Source organism: Lissotriton helveticus, chromosome 3_1 (genome assembly GCF_964261635.1).
Source record: "Lissotriton helveticus chromosome 3_1, aLisHel1.1, whole genome shotgun sequence".
NCBI lineage: Eukaryota > Metazoa > Chordata > Amphibia > Caudata > Salamandridae > Lissotriton > Lissotriton helveticus.
In genome coordinates this window covers 1,427,695,436-1,427,715,642 of record NC_136061.1, presented here as the reverse complement: position 1 = coordinate 1,427,715,642, position 20,207 = coordinate 1,427,695,436, and the positions used below count along the sequence as shown (strand labels likewise).

At 46.1% G+C, this 20,207-nt stretch overlaps 1 protein-coding gene across 1 annotated transcript in view; it reads left to right on the top strand.

Moving 5' to 3' along the window:
* PTPN4 (protein tyrosine phosphatase non-receptor type 4) overlaps positions 1-20,207 on the top strand; it is a 1,253,225-nt gene that overhangs the window by 564,709 nt on the left and 668,309 nt on the right. Inside the window, exon 16 of the mRNA XM_078682081.1 lies at positions 10,069-10,228. Coding sequence (XP_078538207.1) covers positions 10,069-10,228 — 160 coding nt within the window. The remainder of the gene's footprint in view (positions 1-10,068; positions 10,229-20,207) is intronic.

Below are 20,207 nucleotides of genomic sequence, written 5' to 3'. Positions count from 1 at the left end.
TTCCACAGTGGGACCCTAATTTAGCCCTCAGATTCCTCATGTGTTCGTCATTTGAGCCATTACATAACTGTTCTATCGGGCTCCTTACCATCAAAACGGCCTTTCTAGTGCCAGTAGCATTTACCTGGAGTCTCAGTGAGTTTGTGGGCCTTGCCATCTCAGCCGCCATACCTTCAGACTAGAGCATCCTTCCTCCCAAAGGTGGTAACTCCCTTTCATGTAGGCCAGTACATCACCCTCCCTACCATTTACATTTGTCTTCACCCATCTAAAGGAGAGGAGAGAATCCGTCGGCTGGACCCAACAAGAGAGTTGTCGTTCTACCTTGACCACACAAGAGTTCCGGGTGGATGATCAACTCGTTATGGGGTGTGTCGCAGCCAAATAAGGGAAGGTGGGACAGAAGCGGACCATCTCACTATGCAGTGGCTAAAAAAGCAACCTCCTGAAAGATTGTGTGCTCACACTACCAGATCCAAAACTGCGACCACTGCCTTAGCTCGCAGAGTGCCTCTCCTGGATATATGTCAGGCAGCAATGTGGGCCTTCCTGCACACATTTACGAAGCACTGCTGTCTGGCCAGTCAGATCCAGTGAGACGGGCATTTTACCCATTTAGTCCTACAGTATTTTCTAGTTTAAATCCATATTGCTATCCAACCTCCTGGCAGGTATTGCGTGGGTATCTATTCTAAAGTAAGGAGTCTGCAGCTAGAAGTCTACATCAGGTGAACAGGTTACTTAACTTCAGTAACGTCTTACCTGGTAGAGACTCTGTCTAGCCACAGATTTTCTTCCTACCCACCCATCCTCCCCGCTCTCTGAGTGGATTTCAGAGTAAGGGACTGTCCCCCTTTAAGGGCCCTAGTAGTGTCACACACCAGTGGTCAGTGCTCTTTGTGGCTCCATGCTTCTAGCTTTGAAATTTGCGAAAAAGAAACTGACATCAGCGCGTTGGGGTGGAGTCCATATAAGCTCTGCGTATTTAATTTCTGGCCACGTGGAGCAGAATGGGGCCACCTACCGGCACACAGTGGTGCTGCTTGGTAAACATTTCTGGATCCAGTCTGACACCTGAGGATTATACTAAGGTAAGGAATCTGCAGCTAGAAAGAGTCTTTACTATTTAGGAAGTCTCCATACATGTTCCACAGTCAGTCATTTCATTCTTTGATTTCTTGATTTTAGAATGATTAGGTTGGCGGCAGGGATTTTTTGTTCTGGCCTCTCTAATTAGGAATCATTTCTGTTTTTTTTTGTTCTATTGTCTTTATTGGTTATGGTGGACCAAAACAATAAGACCGCTACAAAAGAGGAGTTCGCGATCTGTTGAAAGATATGATAACAAAAATCACATATCTTGTAATAGTGTTGCCAAAGCGGAATGAACTATGCCGTTTCTTTCTTAGTCATACTCCAAATGAAATGAAAAGAGGGAGGGGGGATGCATGAGTTCCAGACCACGTACCTACGTAGGTGATGGAGTGGAGACACCACTAGATAATTTTATAAAGTATATTGTTGTATGAGTGATACAATAGGGCATGCTAGTGCTGTGATTCTCTTAGTTCATGGTCTTTTCAGGATGCCAAAGAAGGAGCCCAGTGATTTCCCAATGAATTTGTTTGGTGCTTTCCAACTTGCGTGTGATAGTAAAATATTATCTTCACCTCTTAGTAATAGAAACCATTTCCGTCTCACTGAATAGTAAACCATAATCTAATCCTTCAAGTTAGTGAGGGTTATTAGACATACTAAGGTGAGCATAAGAACTAATAGAAATGTTTCCGCCTCAGTTCCTACAGTTGAATCGAAAGAGACAAACATTATGGATGAGACATGGTTCTCTATGGTCATCTGAAAAATGTATCAAAAGTATGAATCGGAGTCCAACAGGTATTTAAAAGAGTGCAATTAAAAACATGTAGGGAAGACATCCAGATGGAGCATTACATTTCCTGCAGGTGAAGCAATCTTAAAGACTCGGGGAGGGAGGAGGGGGGGGGGGGGGGCGGCGTTGGGTCCAATTTTATTTTTGGGAGTTTCATGATGAATTTAGTTTGCGTGATTAAGAATCATTTCTTAGCAACCTCCACAACATTGCTCTCTCCTGGCAACACAATCAAAAACTGGTTATTTTCATAATCTCCTGATTATTGTATCTCTGAAAGTCATCAATAGCGGCACGAAACCTCTGTGTTGTACTGCTCTTTACAAATTAAAATTCTTGAGGATAACTAAAACAACTGTAATCCGATACTTGAACTGTAGATCATCCTCAGTGCCGTGGAGTTGAAGCAATTTTAGTTCTGCATCCAAGGAGTACTCGGAGTATAGAGCAATTGTAAGTTTGACACCTCTCTAATAAATGCATTCCTGGCTTGGTAGTTTGGTCTGTATAACATTAGTCTGGTCTGCTATTTCTGTGTCGGTTTTTCTCGTTCGCCTGAGGAGTTTTTAACATGTTAATTTTTTGGATCACAAAGTTAACTATTAATAGTGACAGGTTTGCCAAAAAAGTAGCAGATTTGCACCCATAGAAGTACTCCTTGAATGGATGCAAATTTACTACTTTTCGGAATTCACAAACATTGTCCTTTAGGAAGCCTGGAAAGCTGTACTGGTCTCAAGTTTCGAGGCATACTAATAACAATTAAACACACGAAAGTTGATCAATCAATCCACTTGTAAAGCACGCTACATACCCGTGAGGGTCTCAAGGCGCTATGGGGGGGTAGGGGGCTGCTACTGATCGAAGAGCCAGGTCTTGAGAACTCTTCTGAAGGCCAGCAAGTCCTGGGTTGGTTGTAGGTTGGTAGGGAGAGTGTTCCAGGTCTTGGCGGCGAGGTAGGAGAAGGATCTGCCGCCGGCGGTGGTTTTCCGGATGCGAGGAACTGTGGCGAGGGCGAGGTTGGCAGAGCGGAGGCTGCAGGGGGGGGGGGGTGTAGAAGCTGAGTCGGTTGTTGAGGTATGCTGGTCCGGCATTGTGTAGGGCTTTGTGTGCGTGGATGAGGAGTTTGAAGATGATCCTCTTGTTGACGGGGAGCCAGTGCAGGCCTCTCAGGTTGGGTCTGATGTGGCCGCATCGGGGGGCGTCGAGGATCATTCGTGCCGCGGCGTTCTGGATGCATTGCAGCCGTCTCAGAAGCTTGGTTGTTGTTCCTGCGTAGAGGGCGTTCCCATAGTCCAGTTTGCTGATGACGAGGGCCTGGGTGACGGTTCTTCTTGTGTCGGAGGGGATCCATTTGAAGATCATGCGGAGCATTCGGAGGGTGTTGAAGCAGGACGCGGAGATGGCGTTGACTTACTTTGTCATGGAGAGGGCGGAGTCGAGGATGATCCCCAGGTTGCGTGCGTGGTCGGTGGGTTCTGGGGCTGCTCCTAGCGATGTTGGCCACCAGGAGTGGTCCCAGGCTGATGGGGTGGGGCATAGGATGAGGACCTCTGTCTTGTCTGAATTCAGCTTCAGCCTGCTGTCCTTCATCCATTCTGCGACGGCCTTCATTCCTCTGTGGAGGTTGACTTTGGCGGTGTGGGGGTCTTTGGTGAGTGATATGATCAGCTGGGTGTCGTCGGCGTAGGAGATGATGAGGTTATGTTGTCGTGCGACGTGGGCGAGTGGTGCCATGTAGATTTTGAACAGCGCCGGGCTGAGGGAGGAACCCTGTGGGACGCCGCAGATGATTTTGGTGGTCTTGGAGCAGAAGGGTGGGAGGCGTACGCTCTGGGTTCTGCCGGAGAGGAAGGATATGGTCCAGGCCAGGGCCTTCTCTTGGATTCCGGCATCATGGAGGAGTGCTGTTAGGGTGTGGTGGCAGACCGTGTCGAAGGCTGCTGATAAGTCCAGAAGGATCAGGGCGGCTGTTTCTCCTATGTCCATCAGGATCCTGATGTCGTCTGTGGCGGCGATGAGGGCGGTCTCGGTGCTGTGGTTGCTGCGGAAGCCGGACTGGGATGGGTCCAGGATGTTGTCTGCGAGGTAGCGGGTCAACTGTCTGTTGACAATCTTCTCCGTGACTTTCGCCGGGAAGGGGAGCAGGGAGATGGGCCGGAAGTTTTTGAGGTCCTTGGGGTTTGCCTTGGGTTTCTTCAGTAGGGCGTTGATCTCTGCCTGCTTCCAGCTCTCCGGGAAGGTTGCGGTCCCGAAGGAGGTGCTGATTGTTTTCCGGAGATGGGGTGCGATGGTTGTGCTGGCTTTGTTGAAGACGTAGTGAGGGCATGGGTCAGATGGGGATGCGGAGTGGATGGAGTTCATGGTCTTGATGGTGTCTTCGTTGCTGACGTTGGACCAGGTGGTCAGGCGACTGGTGCTGGTGGAGGTTGCATGGGTGGTGGTCTCTTCGGTGGGTGTGGGGGTGTTGGAGTTGAAGCTGTTGTGGATGTTGGTGATCTTGCAGTAAAAGAAGGTGGCCAGTGAGTCGCACAGGTCTTGTGATGGTGGGATGTCGTTGGTGTTGGAGCTGGGGTTGGAGAGTTCTTTCACGATGCTGAAGAGCTCTTTGGTGTTGTGTGCGTTGTTGTCTAGGCGGCCCTTGAAGGCGGTCCTCTTGGTGGTACTGATGAGTTGGTGGTGTATGCGGGTGGCGTTTTTGTGGGCTGTGTGGCTGTCTGGAGTTTGGTCGTGGAGCCATTTCTTCTCTAGCTTCCAACAGGTGTGCTTGGAGGTCCGGAGGTCCTCGGTGAACCAAGCGGCTTTCTTGTTGGTGTGGATGGTGGCGGAGGCCTTGAGTGGGGCGAGGGTGTCGGCACAGTTGTTGATCCACTGTTTGAGGTTGATGGCGGCGGTGTTGGGGTCGGCGGGTGGTCTCAGGGCGAGGGTGGTGGTCAGTTGGTCCTAGGTGACCTTGCCCCAGCAGCGGCGTGGCAACTGTTGGTTGCGGTGGTGCGTGGTGGGTTTCTTGAAGGTTAAGTGGACGCATCTGTGGTTGGTCCAGTGGGGTTCGGTGGTGTGGTTGAAGGAGACGTGGGGGCTTGCGGAGAAGATGGGGTCCAGTGTGTGTCCAGCGGCGTGGGTGGGTGTTGTCACGAGCTGTTTGAGTCCGAGGTTGTCGATCAGGGCAGTGGAGTTGGTGTCGTTGTTGTTCTCGAGGTGGAAGTTCAGGTCCCCGAGGAGAGTGTAGCCCGTGGAGGCGAGTGCGTGGGTGCTGATGAGGTCGGCGATGGCGTCGCTGAACTGTGGCCGGGGCCCGGGTGGTCTGTAGACGAGAGTTCCTCTGAGGGTGGTGTTGGGGTCAGTGTGGATCTGGAAGTGCAAGTGCTCGGCGGTGGTGAGGGTGTCGCCGGTGTTGGTTGAGACTCTGAGGGTGTCCTTGTGGATGATGGCGATTCCCCCTCCCACTCCGTTGGTGTGGTCTCTGCGGGACATCTTGTAGCCCTCAGGGATGGCTATGGCGATGTCTGGTGCCGAGGTGTCGTTCAGCCAGGTCTCCGTCAGGAAGGCGACGTTAGGGGTGGTTGAGTCTAGGAGGTCCCAGAGTTCGATGGTATGCTTGCGGGCGGAGCGGGTGTTGAGGAGGATGCAACGGAGGTGGTTGGGTTCTCTGGTTGATGGCTTGGCGGGCTGGATGCTGGTGAAGCAGCAGTTCCGGCAGGTGAAGGGCCCTTGGGTGTGCTTTGGGATGGCCCGGTAGCAGGAGTGGTCTCGTCCGGCGTTGAGTCCGTGGAGGGTGCTGGAGTCGTAGTGTAGTCTGGTCTTGTGGCGGCTACGAGGTCCAGGGGTTCTGGCGCTGGGCGCGGTCCAGGCGTGGACGGGCGCAGACGGGCTTGCCTTTGGCGCGTCATCGGCGCGCCCGCTGCACGTCCGGGTGGTGGTCGCCATTTAGGGCGGAGGAGGAGGGAGGAGCAGCTGGGAGGCGGGTGCGGGCGGCGACGGGGCGTGGGCGCGAGGGAAGCAGCGGGAAACCTGTAACGGGGGAAGCGGCGAGAAAAGCGAGGCAATCAAAAGTAGAACAGTGAGCAGAGTATGGACACGGAAAATACAGCAATGGGCAGAGTATGAATACCAACAATCACAATTACCAATCACAAAAAACAAACCGCAGGCAGAGTGCTGTGCAGGGCACAGGAGGCTCGAACACTACTGGAATCAGCAGTGGGGGTGAGTGCGAACAGGAGGAACTGTTGGCGGCAGGGGGAGCGATCCGGCCCTTGGGCAAGGTCGAGGTCACCTTGATGGGGCGAATGCTTGCAAATAGCCAATACCTTGGTGTAGCGTTCTAAACCATAATTGTTTTCCCAACCTGCCACTCTGGATAAGAGGAAAGAGGACCTGATTTAGGGTTTGGCAAAAGGAGTAAAGGCTGACAGGGGACATTATGTCTGCCACCCTGCTTAACTCCGCCACCCAAATTTAGAGATTTCCACTGGCCCTGCAGACATCCCTATAGATTCGCAAGAACCACTGTCAAAGTGGTAGCTGACAGTATGGGAAACGTTTGACACACTGCGCCATCAAACCCGACGCCTGGCCATCAAACTTTTCCAAAGTTTTTCTGTTTTTCAAAAGCCAACTGTAAATCAGCCCTTTCGGCCTACTGACTGCTGCTCATGGGGAACAGTCTATCCCAAACCATGGTCATCTCACCCATTCACCCTGTGGCCCAGTACTTTTATTAGTCTGGAATTTTGGGACTCTTCGATTGAATCTCACTGAATCTCCCCTGGAAATTATGTATCCTCACTTGGCAGAGGATGCGAACATATGGCGAGGAAGTAAACCAGAAGCAGAAAGCTGTTAACTGCTCCATACAAACTCATTCACACATTAAGAAACATTTTGAACAAAAATCTCTTCAGAAGTACAAGAATGAAAATTTATCTTAGCAAGAACTATGAGCACTAACCAAGACACCCTTTAGGGTAGGTGTGTAGGAATATAAACTATGCTCATCCGAACCCTCCAAGGTTTTGGATCCAGACAAAAAAAAATTGATGTAGAATCTACTCAGTTGTTTGAGAACCTTGCATCATGTGTCTTGTTTGATGAAAGCGGGTCATGGGTGTCTCATCAAACACTCAAAAAAAAACATCTTGGCCAGAACAGCAGGAGCCACAATGGACTTCGCCAGGCGATTGGGGACTAAACCGTTTTGTCCATTACTGAACGTCTATATTGATAATGGTAGTGATGTTTGGGGTTATAAGGATCCCTGCAATCTGCAGGTGTCTGAGAATAAATGTCCCCCTGTACCCCGTCATTCATGGTACGTGAAGAAATTGGGCAGGGATATATTTCTGATCTTATAGCTATGGCCCCTCTAATAATGAGGTTAAAAAATGGTCTAGTCCCATTCCAACCAACAACCAGTTTGTTTAAGAAGACTGTATGAGGCTTGACAGGGTCTTTGACATTCCTTGTCTGGGCTACGTCTCAGAGCAGTTGTCAAATCTAGGGGTCTAAGAGCTATGTAAACACTCTAGACAGATACACTTGAACGAGGTGAGAGACATACAATCACTAGTTGTAGCCAGGAGGTTAGCAGAAAGGGAAAACGGAGAACTCACCAAGCCCACTATATGGCAATACTCAATATTGAGCCCAGGGATCTTAGAACAACCCCATTGGACCTATATTAATAACCCACACCATCGTTTTCTTTTAATTAGGATCAAGTTTAATTACATCCATTGGTGTCTATCTGTCCCGGGTTCTCCAAAGCCTTGCTCTTGTGATGATTTTTCAGAACACGATCTTTTAAACTTTATTTTGTGTGTGAATTTTATAGTTACCTACGGAAAAAATATATTTTGCCACTTTCAGAGCAGAGTAATGTTGCACAAGTGAAGCCAGCCCTGATGTACTTGCGAATGTTGTCTTCCCCCTTGATTTGTTTTGGTGTCGCTAGTTTATCATGTGCCGTAAGACGCAGAAAAAAAGGAGAACGAACATATCTTCCTCTCCTCTTTTGTGCACTTAGCTGGCTTGAGAACTTTTATCATATTATATTAGTTGCCTTTCTTTTATAAAAAATGATGTTTTGTAAATAATGCACTTCAAAGGTCAGTTAAAGTTTAGTCTCCCTCCCTTATGAGTTAATACCCTTAGATTGTTAAACACAGTCTATGTAAAGGGTTTAAAATGGTTTAGTAATTTGCATTGGCAATTGTATATGAAATATTAGTCTGTCCTTTTATGATGGACTGTATAGTTTTAGCATGTATTTCTTGTGCGTTTTTATGTGCTATTATGATCAATGCAGACCGAATAAAGCTTTGGACTAACTGCATCATGCTTCATCTTCTATCGACACTTGCTTTCAGGCAAAATGTGAGTCTTTCTTCATATGCAAGCCTTTTCACAGCCAATAAGTCTTGAGCCAGTTTGAGGTAATACAGACTTTATTATATACTGTCTGCAATTTGCTCCTACCTGAGAGAACATTGATCTGTCTTGATGTTTTAAAAAGCAAACAAAACCATCTCTATTGAGCAGACTCTACTTCTGCTTCATGTTGCCTGCGTCCAAGCCCAGTCTGTCCCAGAGCCTTTTGCCCCAGAGGTTCCCTATTGATGAACATCCTTTGAATGCTGTAGAATGTATTGGGTGTCTTACAATAAGCATTTGCAATAAGACCGTAATCCTGAAGCCCAATTTTTACCCTTGCGTTTTTCCAAATAGTAAGTAACTTTTTCAATGCCTTTGTCATGGCACTACAGTTTCCTCTTGAGTGTGTACTAGTTAGTATGTTTTAGGACAGTAGTACATTGTACATAATTTGTTGCATACCCATTATGTTCCACAGGGTTGTGCCTTAAATTCTTCCAAGTAACCAAACCGTTGGCAAGAGATCCTTTTAGAGTTTTGTTCATGCTGTTCTATGAACAGCTTAGACTAGGACCGCAGTCTTTGATTCATCTTATTAAGTAGTGACACACACTCTCATTAAGTTTGGCTGAAATTGTGGCACGCTCTGGGAGTGCTGCAAAGCTTTGTCTAAAAAGTCCATAAATTATACCACATACCCTGTGTTTCTTCAGTATTCAATTACGGCTTTTTATTCTTTTATTGTGTGTGACTGTGCCAGGACAAAGCAGGTCAATTTGTGTGCGTGGTGGGCAGATTGTTTTTTCCAGCATTCACTTTCCCTTTAACTTTGCTAGCCTGGTAAATGTCACAAACTCCCGGATTAATTAAATTTGGGAATATGATATCAAGCACACTATTGCATACTGTCAATAGGAATCAGCCTGCGTGCAACATATTGACCTTAAGAAATTACCAATCAAATTAATCCTAACAAATCCTAGCCTGCTTCTGTTATTTTCCCTTAGTGTTTAGGATGGGCTCCTGCTTCTCAGTTCTAAAACCAGCTGGCCTGATGGGATGTCGCCGGCAGAGTCTTTACAGCTTGGTAGTTTGACTCTGGAATAGAATCTCTCAAGCCTTGATTTTACTCTTCATTACCAGGAAATAACTTCTGTGATAAGGAGACACACCGCGATTGTATAGCTCCTTTTTTTTCAGGTGTTCTCTTCCCTGAGACTCACATATAAGTTTGCGACTGGTGAGCGTACCTCACCTGTCCTTTCAGCATCTGCATCACTTCTTGTTTGGTGTGCCTCTTACTCTCTTTTTTGCCATGCAGAGGAGTATAGGTGGTGGAATCCAAAATTCATCCAGGATATCTGTAGGTCTTCTTGCTTCTCGGACTTGGTCTTTTTCCGCCTTCGACATGTATCTACAGACTGTGTTATAGAATGTCAGTATCATTTTATTTATGATGATTGATCTGTGCTGCAAAGTTTTTACTCTTAATTGCAGAGGTGGGGCGAATATTTGCTACTCAAGCTGCTTTTAATTTATGAAAAGGTTGACTTTAAAGTGTCCATTTGTGGTGCTTTCATATGTGGGTTTCATTTTGATGGATTAATTTAACAAACGGTTCTATTTTTCATTTAAACTGTCCGGTTTAAGTTGAATGGTGCTGTGCTCGACAGACACATGTTGCACTTAATATCTTCGCAATTAAATGCATATACTTGAAAGACAAGTGTAAAAACACTGCATGATTTTAGTTTCAATCACACCTTTAGATGAGGTTAAAGTGTCAAATCTTTTCTTTTATCTAGATCCCAAGATAATGCTGCAGATGTGCCACCACCTGCGTTGCCTCCCAAACAATCTAAAAAGAACAATGTCAACCAAATTAACCACATACACTGTCAGCAAGAATTGGATAATCATATAAATGAGGCTTTTGATGTACCACCTTCTCCTGAAAAGTGTACAGTAAGTTTTTTTACTTCTGTTTAATATATTTTTATTGCCAGCAACTCTGATTATTGTTCCCTCATGTTTCCTACGCCCTTCGAAAAAAGCTGTTGGTAAAGATAACCGCTTTTGCTAGCCTGGATGAAATATGTTTTCCATATTTCATGTTCAGTAAAAACTATACATTATGGTCCTCCTGCATCCCTGTGCCATGATTCTGGTAGTTTTTGGGAAAAAGAAACAAGCCAGTTGCTGCTAATTGGATATTGAATGCCTTCAACCAGTTGAGTGCTGACAAAACTAAACCGCATTTGGTAGAACCCTCTTCACCTTTGTGGGTGACAACATTGTACACTGCATATTTGTAGGCATCTCTGGAAAACCTGCCAGAAATGCCTCTTCCACTCCAGCAAAGTGTGGAAAACGTTTTTGGTACATGACCCCAGACACTTGACCATGTTACCTGAAGATATTAACTTGAAAGCAAAAGGCAGTGACTGAACTTCCAGGTTTGTCCAGAAGCAAAAGTCTGATATGTGGTCCTTTGTCTGCGCCAGGTGTCCTTGAAGAAACCGAAAGGAGAAGTTCTTTTGACATTTGTTTTTGATTCCTACTTGTGGATCGCAGCAGTCTGTAGGTAAAAGTCAAATAGTGCCTTTAGACTACCAAGGCTAAACAAAGACACAAGCATTTATAATGCAACGGTTTCGCCTTTGGAAAAGTTAGAGCAATTGGCATTGTAAATGACAAAATTTGTATTTATGTGTTGGTTTTGAAAACCGATAAATAAATGGCATTGTCATTTACATTGCCAATAGCTTAATCTCTCGCAAATGTGAGACCTATTGTACCCTACGGACGAGCTCAGCAGACAGCAATTACTACCACACACACACACACACCCAGAGCCACACACACACAGAGCCACACACACACCCAGAGCCCCACACACACACCCAGAGCAGTCACATACACACACACCCACTGGAACAGTCACACACACTCTGGAGCAGACACACACACACACACACACACACACACACACACACACACACACACACACGCACACGCACACGCACACGCACGTACGCACACACACGCACACACACGTACACACACGTACACACACGTACACACACACACTGGAGCAGTCACGTACACACACACACTGGAGCAGTCACGTACACACACACACTGGAGCAGTCACGTACACACACACACTGGAGCAGTCACGTACACACACACACTGGAGCAGTCACGTACACACACACACTGGAGCAGTCACGTACACACACACACACACTGGAGCAGTCACGTACACACACACACACACACACTGGAGCAGTCACGTACACACACACACACACACACTGGAGCAGTCACGTACACACACACACTGGAGCAGTCACGTACACACACTGGAGCAGTCATGGTTTTCAGGTGTTTTAATCTAATTAGTTAAATGGAAGCAAGACTACAATACCCATAATGCATTAGGTGATGACATAAAGGATGAGGACTGGATACGATGCCCCTAATGACGGAAAGAAGGCAGTCCTGCTATAGAGGTGTGGCACCAGCCTCTCTGTGGGGGTGTGGTTCCACACCTTGTCCCGCCTGGGGTTTTACATTTCAGGCTGTCACAGTGATGGTTTTCAAAGCCTGACCTGTTTTCCGTGACTTTCCACGGTAATACCACTGGCCCCCAGGGTTGTAGCCGCAGCAAGTGTAAAACCCGGTGTCATCGAACAGAAATGGAGCAGCCCTTGCTTCCATCAAAATATCCATTCTAAATGTTTGTAGACGCTGGGGGTGAGACTACCACTTCCTAATGGCGAGCACAAACTTGCAGCAGGGCCTTATTGTATGTAAAATAGGCTTCGGTGCCATGATTATTACTGACGGATAATCTCCTATATATGCCTCTTATTGGGCTCTTGGCAGCATGCCTGATTTGCTGTCTTTCTTACACACACATTTCTGCAGTGAGGGTGAATATGCAGTGCTGCAGAGGAGGCCACAGTGTGCAGTGCTGCAGAGGAGAAGACAATGTGCAGTGCTGCAGAGGAGGCCACAGTGTGCAGAGCTGCAGAGGAGGCCACAGTGTGCAGTGCTGTAATTAGAGTCGGTCTGGGCAGTGATGTAATGATTATCACCTTGCAGTGTTGCCCTCTAGTGCAGTGCTGCTGAGGGGGGTACTGTTTGTAGTGAGGTAATGAGGATTATTCTGTGCATTTCTCCATTAAGCGCTTCTTTGTGTAGTACTGCACGGAGGGCTGTTCTGTGCAGCCCTGCAGTGAGGGTCATGCTCTACAGTAAGGTCTCTCCAGTGCAGTAATAATGGCGGTCCCTCTGTGCAGTGCTGCTGTGGGGGTGTCTTGGTATACTGGAGGGATGCTGTTCAGCCCTGCAGTGAGGGTCAGGCTCTACAGTTCTGCAGTGAGGTCTCTCCAGTGCAGTAACAATGACTGTCACTCTGTGCTGTGCTGCGGTGAGGGTGTCTTGGTATACTCAGGGGACGCTGTGCAGCCCTACTGGTGCTTGGACACTTCACCTCTCGGCTCCAGAATTGAGCCCACCTTCTCTGCTTCGGGGAAGCACCTAGAAGCACATCTGTTCCCCAGTGCGTAATTTGAGCCAGTGGTTTCTGGTGCTCGGCAACGGCACTTAATGTTTGGCACCAGCATTTAATTGTCTGCACCGACATGTAATTGCCGACACTGGCACTTATGACAGCCACCACATTATGATGCTGTTTGTATAAATTAGAGATGAGCAAATAGCAAATGTTTATTAATTCAGTACGCTTATAAAACAACAAATACCTGCTGCCCAAGCTATTTTTATATCTTTGGGGGCCTGGAATAGACTGAATTGTCACACTTGCAGTGTGCTAATTAGTAGTAGTTGTGTAGGTACTGCCATTGTTCAACAAATGTTTTCCCCACTCAGAAGCCACGACCTGGTCTGTGTTCCACCTCCCAACTTGCTTGCTTGTTTCCAGGCATGTCATTTGTAATTGTGTGTAACTCCAGGGTTATATGTAAAGCATCCTAGCAACTGTTGGTGCATAGGCGCTTATATACGACTGTTAAGTAAATACACCAATAGCTGTTCAATCACTTCTCCAGTGTGTGCACACAGACACGCTCTCACCCCCCATTGCCTGTCACTTCACCGTATCTCCTTTCCTTTCTCCTCCCCTCCTACATCTCTCCCCTTCCAGTCTTTCCTATTTTCTTGCCCCTCACTCTCTCATCCCTTGCCCTCTCAAACCTTACCTTCACCCCTTCTTCCATTTTTCTCGCATCCACTCCTTCTATTCCCACCCATTCTGTCAGTCTTTCTTGGGGATGGAGGGAGTTTTATATAGCGTGAACTCAACTCGAAGGTATCAGAGCACTTTATATGAGCACCCGTTGCGTTAAAGAGGGACCCATTCATTGTGTTATGCACGGTGAGATTAAATGATTTGCCCAGAATCACAGGTGAGGTTGTTGGGTGTCTGTGCAGAGACTCAAACCCCGTTCCTCAGCTTCGAGGCCGAAGTTTCTTGTCGGAAAGTGGTCCCATTTCATACATTTTTATCAGGGTCTGCGTTTTGCCTATAGCCCGCACTCTGCCTCCATGCACCTTGGTGTGTGTGTCTGTGAGGGAGGGGAGGGTGCTGGGGGAGAGTGAATGGTTCACTAGAGGTAGAGATTTAAAAAAACAAGTCAATTGTATTCAAAATATTCATGTTCCCTGCTTTCAAATGTTGGTGTGTACGCAAGACCTAAGTAAGTGACATACGGGAATCTTAGGGACACCTCGGTATATTTCGCAAAGGATCTGTCATTTTAAGCTGTGCCACTGCAGGTAGAAATGACAGAATTAAATCTAAAATGTTGCGGAGCCTGCAGCTGGTATCTATTGACCCACCTCAGTGAACCAAATCGGAAAAATACATTTGAGAAGTTAAAAACTGAAAAATAAAACACAACATTTTTTTTCATTTAAATGACTAAACAATGCACCGGTAGACTTTCATGCCCCTTTCCTTATTGGAGCAATTACGGTAGGTATAACGCACAAGCTCTGCCTTGCTGCCTGTTAGCGCAGGGTTTCATAACCTTCAAACCGGAAGAAACAACAGGGAGTGGAAAACAACAGGCTCCTCGTTGGAAGGTAAAAGGATGGAGCAACAACGTTTGTACCTTTTCCTCACAAACAAGGAAGCTGCAATCACATTAGTACGGCCACCGACTGCCAGATCAGAAGGAGCCGACTGTGTTTTTTTCCTGAGCTTAAAAAACAAGCGCTCGAGTGAGACGCGCTAGAGGAAAATTTATGAAGGGACACCCTCCGTCCGCCCTGAGCCTGTAGAAAGCGCTAGAGTGAGACAACCTGAAAAGGGCGCACACTCATCTGACGGCTGGCGTCGAGGAGCTCAGTCTAACACGATCATATCTAATGCCCGAATCAGTCACTCGAGAGCCTTTAGAACTGTGCTTGGACGGATGTTGCTAATCTGCCAGAACGGAAATCAGCGACGAGGCAGCAAATATCTTAGCCAGCTCATGGGTGCTCCGTAAGATGAAGCAAAGTGGAGGAGGAGGATGACACAGGTTTCCTTTAAACAGGAGCTCACATGACACCACAGGGCGAGTCAAGAACACATTACAGCCCGTGCGTGGCGCGTGCAGCAACTCATGGCCGCCCGTGCCGATAGAGGAGAGGTGTATTTACCTCTCTACTGCAGGGGGCGGCTGTGAGGAGGGGGAGCCTGCTGCGCAGCCTACATTGTGCCACCCAGCTGGTGTATAGGTGCCCCTGTTGAGTGTTTGGTGCTTTGGAGGAGTTAGGTGCTTGATGCATGACTGAGATTCTTCCTAGAGTATTTAGCAAACTGCTGTTTAAAACAAGCACCTACGGGCACACGGACAGCGGGAGGGGGGGCGGGAACGGACAGCGGGAGGGGGGGCGGGAACGGGGACACGAACAGCGGGAGGGGGGGCAGGAACAGGCACACGGACAGCGGGAGGGGGGCGGGAACAGAGAGCGGGACATCGCGCAACCCACCCCTGCAAAGGACACTCCCGAAATGGTTGAAAACAAAGCTGTAAAAAAAATTTAAAAAAACACCGCCGCATGACGATCGCAAGGGGGCGGGATGAGTAAAAATGGCCGGAACGCCCACGAATCTGCTCCGGACATGACGGACAGATGTCTGTTCCAATGGCAAGCCTCCATTTATGGAGCTAGCCAATGGAACAGAGGGCGGATTCCCAAGCCACATACTCTAAACAAAAGATTTCGCCTTGCGCAAAACGCTGCTTGCGCAGCTTTTCGCCAGGTCGAAACCTAAAAAGGTGCAGCCCACAACCCTGTCAGTAATCCCCAGGTCTCCCCAAGCTGTCAGACACCCCAAGCCTTATGAAGATTGGGGCACTAGATGCTGTATATTATTCTCTTTAGCAACGGATGCAAGTAATAATTAGTTTTTTTTTTTGTCTCTTACAAATAAAGATTTCTGATAGAGACACACAGCCTCAAATTCCTCACTTTTTTAATATTCCCCAGGGGTCAGACTGGATGTGGAAACTTTTCCATAATATCTCTGTCCTCCGGAAGGAGTTGACCGTGCTTCTCTGCACGGACACCACCCTGCTCCACAAGTTACGTACAATGCATATATAGGTTCTACTCCAGAGCGCAGACGTCCGTATCTTTCTTTCCGTGTCACCAGACACTAATCCAGAGTTTCTTTTTCTCTTGTTTCTCAGATACCATTTCTTCGAAATCTTATCACATTGGGCGAGGAATGTCTCAACAGGTTTTAAGCCCTGTAGTTACTGTTTCAACCAGATGTTGGTTCCCCATCAGGTTTTCCTGTGGTGTTTAGTGTTGGGTCACACCTCCACCCCCTGTGGAGACACTGCGTCTATGAACCTGAAGGCCGGCTGTGAACGTGATGCAAAACTTTGTTGCAGAGCACGAGAAGACTCCGCTTCAGGACTACGCCTAATCCAAGGCTCAATCCTGGTCCTGCTCTTGTAGTCCCTCTAAAGATCAGTCTTTGTCACGCTCCAAATCCTGTGGAAAGCACAAGATGAAGCGGAGTTCCGCACCTTTGCACCATTCCCACTCCCCCGGCGAAGTCCATGGGTGGTGGTAACTGTCTCGCTCTGTCTGTTGACTTGAGAGCGGATTCTGCAACTGGTTTCGGCTTAAAAAGAGGTTTCGTTGTATACAGCCACACCGCACTGGATCGAAGAGTTCTGTGCAGCTATGCTCTGGCTCTTTCGAACTCTAACGACTCCTTGTGGCGGGCCTTCAGACCCCAGGGATAGCAGAGGCATTCCATCTGGACTACTGCTGGGGGTTCACCTTTGGTGCCAGCTGGACTCTCTGAGCCACTTCTGTCTTAGGCTACAGTTCCCATGCTGCACCCGACACCCATATCCAATGATAGGCTTGGGTACTTTGACCTCACCACCTGAAGAGGTTGCCATTATTGTACTCTCCAATGCTGGTCTGACTTTAACCGACGCCCCTTCCTAATTTGAATGCTGTGCCATATGCACACAAGTATTACTGCTAGGCAGGCAAAAAAAATGATATTCCCTTTTTAGTACCAACACCAACTTTGGGGAGAGGAGTTGGCCTAACGGCTAGGGCGATCGACCTCGAATCTGGGGAACAGGGTGCGAGTCTCGGCAACGATGCTGAATAATCTGTGATCTTAACTTAATCTCCCAGTGCCTAACAAAAATTAATGTGTCCTCATGTAACACATCTGGTGCTATGTAAAGCTCTCTGATACCCGATTCAGGTTAAGTTTGCGCTATATAAAACTGTTAAAGAAAAAAAAGATGACCAAGGTAATGAGTTCACTCAGAAGAAGAAATATTAGTAGGAGAGGTGTGCCTCTCCTACTAATATTTCTTGTTTTGTACCCTGTCCACAGGGAGGGAGCACCCACTTGAAAAGAATGTCTTTTGACGCAATAACAAGTCTAACAGACAATCGGGCCAGTACTTTGGCCTATACGAATGAGCAAGCCACAGAAATATATTCCCTCATTCACAATATTAGATCCTTCAATGTACAGGGAAGCAGTTTACCACAGCAATTGAAGCAACTAGAATTTTTGACTAAAAGACAATTGAATCAACGTCTTCATGCATCCACTTTAGTACAGTACCACCGGGCAAAAAGGATCCCCAGAGGTTTGAGAATGCCAATTAAACCTATGTTATTCTGGTTCCATATGAAAAAAGACTTTATGGATCGATGGTATGCTGTGTTGAACAAGTGTTCATTGGATCTCATTCTTGTATTAGTTGAAGAATTGGCAGTTGTGATTAAAGAAATCACTGAAGAAATAACACTCATTGAAACAGATCTACAAAATAGAATGGATTCAGAGGATTGGTCTAAATTCCAAGAGGACATGAACAGCAGAATGGATAAATATACTAAAGAGATACAGGAAGGGAAACTCGGGAAGTATAAAAGAGACACCTTGGATTACAAATTAAATGAAGTATACACGTGGGCCGAGGTGTATGCCCAAAGAAAAACCTTTGTTAGAAAAACTCCTAATACATCATCACAGGAAAGTGTAGCCTCTGATGGAGAAACTAACATAAACAGAGCACCACCCAGAGTAGAAAAAACAAGTGGCACAAGTGATGAAGTTATAGCCGAGAGTGCATCTTCCAGTAAGACGTCTTTTTCCGCCCAGGATGCAGATACAACCTAGCCACCGGGGAAATCAAAAGGAAAACCAGGCGAAGTAAAAGAAGTAACAAAACCAAACCTGAGGAGCACCAGACTGACCTAGTCATTAATATTTCTTCACATGAGTTAACTGCTCAACAGCTCAAAGTTCTCAACAAGGGACTCAATTTCGTACCTACTTATCACACCAACCTATTGGAAACAGAAATTGACTTCTTTAAATTTATGAGGATTTTACGTTTGAAATACTTTTTCTTAAATCTTCCTGATCAAAGTACCAGTTCAATCCCTACTGAGTATCAAGAGTTCAAATCTAAATCGACATTCCAAGCACCCACTTCGCATAAGATATTGGATGCCTTTGAGAATTTAGTACTGAATGACATTAAACACATCAAAACATGGAAAAAGCGGAATTGGAATTTCTCTAAACATGAACGCCTTGTTCTTAAAGAATTAGCAGATGACCCCAGGACACATATCCAGCAAGCAGACAAAGGGGGTGCAATAGTTATTATGGATCGTCAATTTTATGAATCAAAAGTGATTGATCATATATCTGATTCGGACACTTATCTCAAACTTGATCATGATCCTATCAACGAATTGAAAAGCACTTTGGATTGTATCCTAGAACATGCGGAGAACATGAAGTGGATTACCACAAAAACAAGACAATTTTTGACAGTTTTGTTTCCCAAACAACCAGGAATATACATGCTGCCAAAAATCCACAAGGACCTTACTAAACCTCCTTTCAGACCTATTGTCACCGGGTGCGGCACCATCTTCGAGCCCCTGGGCCAATACATTGACCGATTTCTTCAACCTTTTGTTCAGTCTTGGTATTCTTACACAAAAGACACCACACACTTTTTGCAGAAGTTGGCGAACATCCAAACAAAACCAGGAATGATAATGTGCACCTTAGACCTCAAGGCTTTGTATACCTCCATCCCTCATGTAGCAGGGATAGAGGCAGTGGAATGGGCACTTCTTAAACAGGATGAATTACCAGCAAACAAAATATTTCTTTTGGAACTCCTTCACTTCTGTCTTCATCACAGTTACTTCAAATGGGATAATGATTTTTATTTACAGAACAAGGGAACATCAATGGGTTTTTCTGGGGCTCCGGCATATGCCAATACCTACATAGCTAGATATGAAGAAACATTTCTTTTGAAAGACAAGGATTGGGTTGACAATATAATCTTATATTGACGTTACATAGATGACATTTTTCTGATTTGGCAGAACTCCAAGGAAATGCTCGAACAAAAAATATCTCAATTGAACACATACGATGAGAACATTCAGTTCACGAAAAATATTGAGATGAATGCCATTCCATTCTTAGATGTTTTGGTGAAAATTGAGGATGATGTTGTTCACACTGAAGTGTATCACAAGGCCACGGATAAGAATACTGCACTAATGTACAACAGTTTTCACTCGAAGAATCTGATTAGTAATTTACCATACTCCCAAATGTTGCGAGTGAAAAGGATTTGCTCAGAGAATGAGACATTAGAATCTAACCTAGATACAATCACTATGAAATATGCATCAAAAAAGTATCCTAAGACTCTTCTGGAAAAGACGAGAGAGAAAGTACAAAATCAAGTCAGAGACTCCTTGTTAGAAAATAAGATTAAAGATACAGAAAAGCGAAAGGTGTTTGTTTCCAAATACTCTACCAGTACGAATGAAATCAAAAAAAGCATTTATCGACATTGGGATTTTTTGAGCAATGAGCCTGATTTTAAAGAACTGTTTGGAAGAAAGCCTATTTTTGCCTACAAAAGATCTTTGAACATTAAGGAGTTATTGAAATCAAAATCACGAGAAACACGGGTAACCTATAGAGGAATGAGAAGATGTCAAAACTGTGTTCAATGCAATAATGTTGTAGTCACCAACACAGTGAAACATCCACACACAGGAGAAACAATTATAACCAGGCATAATGCTGATTGTAACACCATGAATGTGATTTATGCGATAAAATGTCCCTGTGGTTTGTTATACATAGGGAAAACGGAACGCAAAATTAAGACCCGCATTTCTGAGCACAAGAGCACGATTCGTAACAAGAATCCAAACAGTAGCTTGGCAGTACATTGGGAGGTCAACAGACATTCAATTGCTCAAGTTAAATTTCAGGTTCTAGAGGTGGTTGTCCCCACACCCGGGAAAAACATCACAAAGACTTTACTCCAGAGGGAGGTATTCTGGATAAAACGTTTGGACACACAAGATCCGAAAGGGA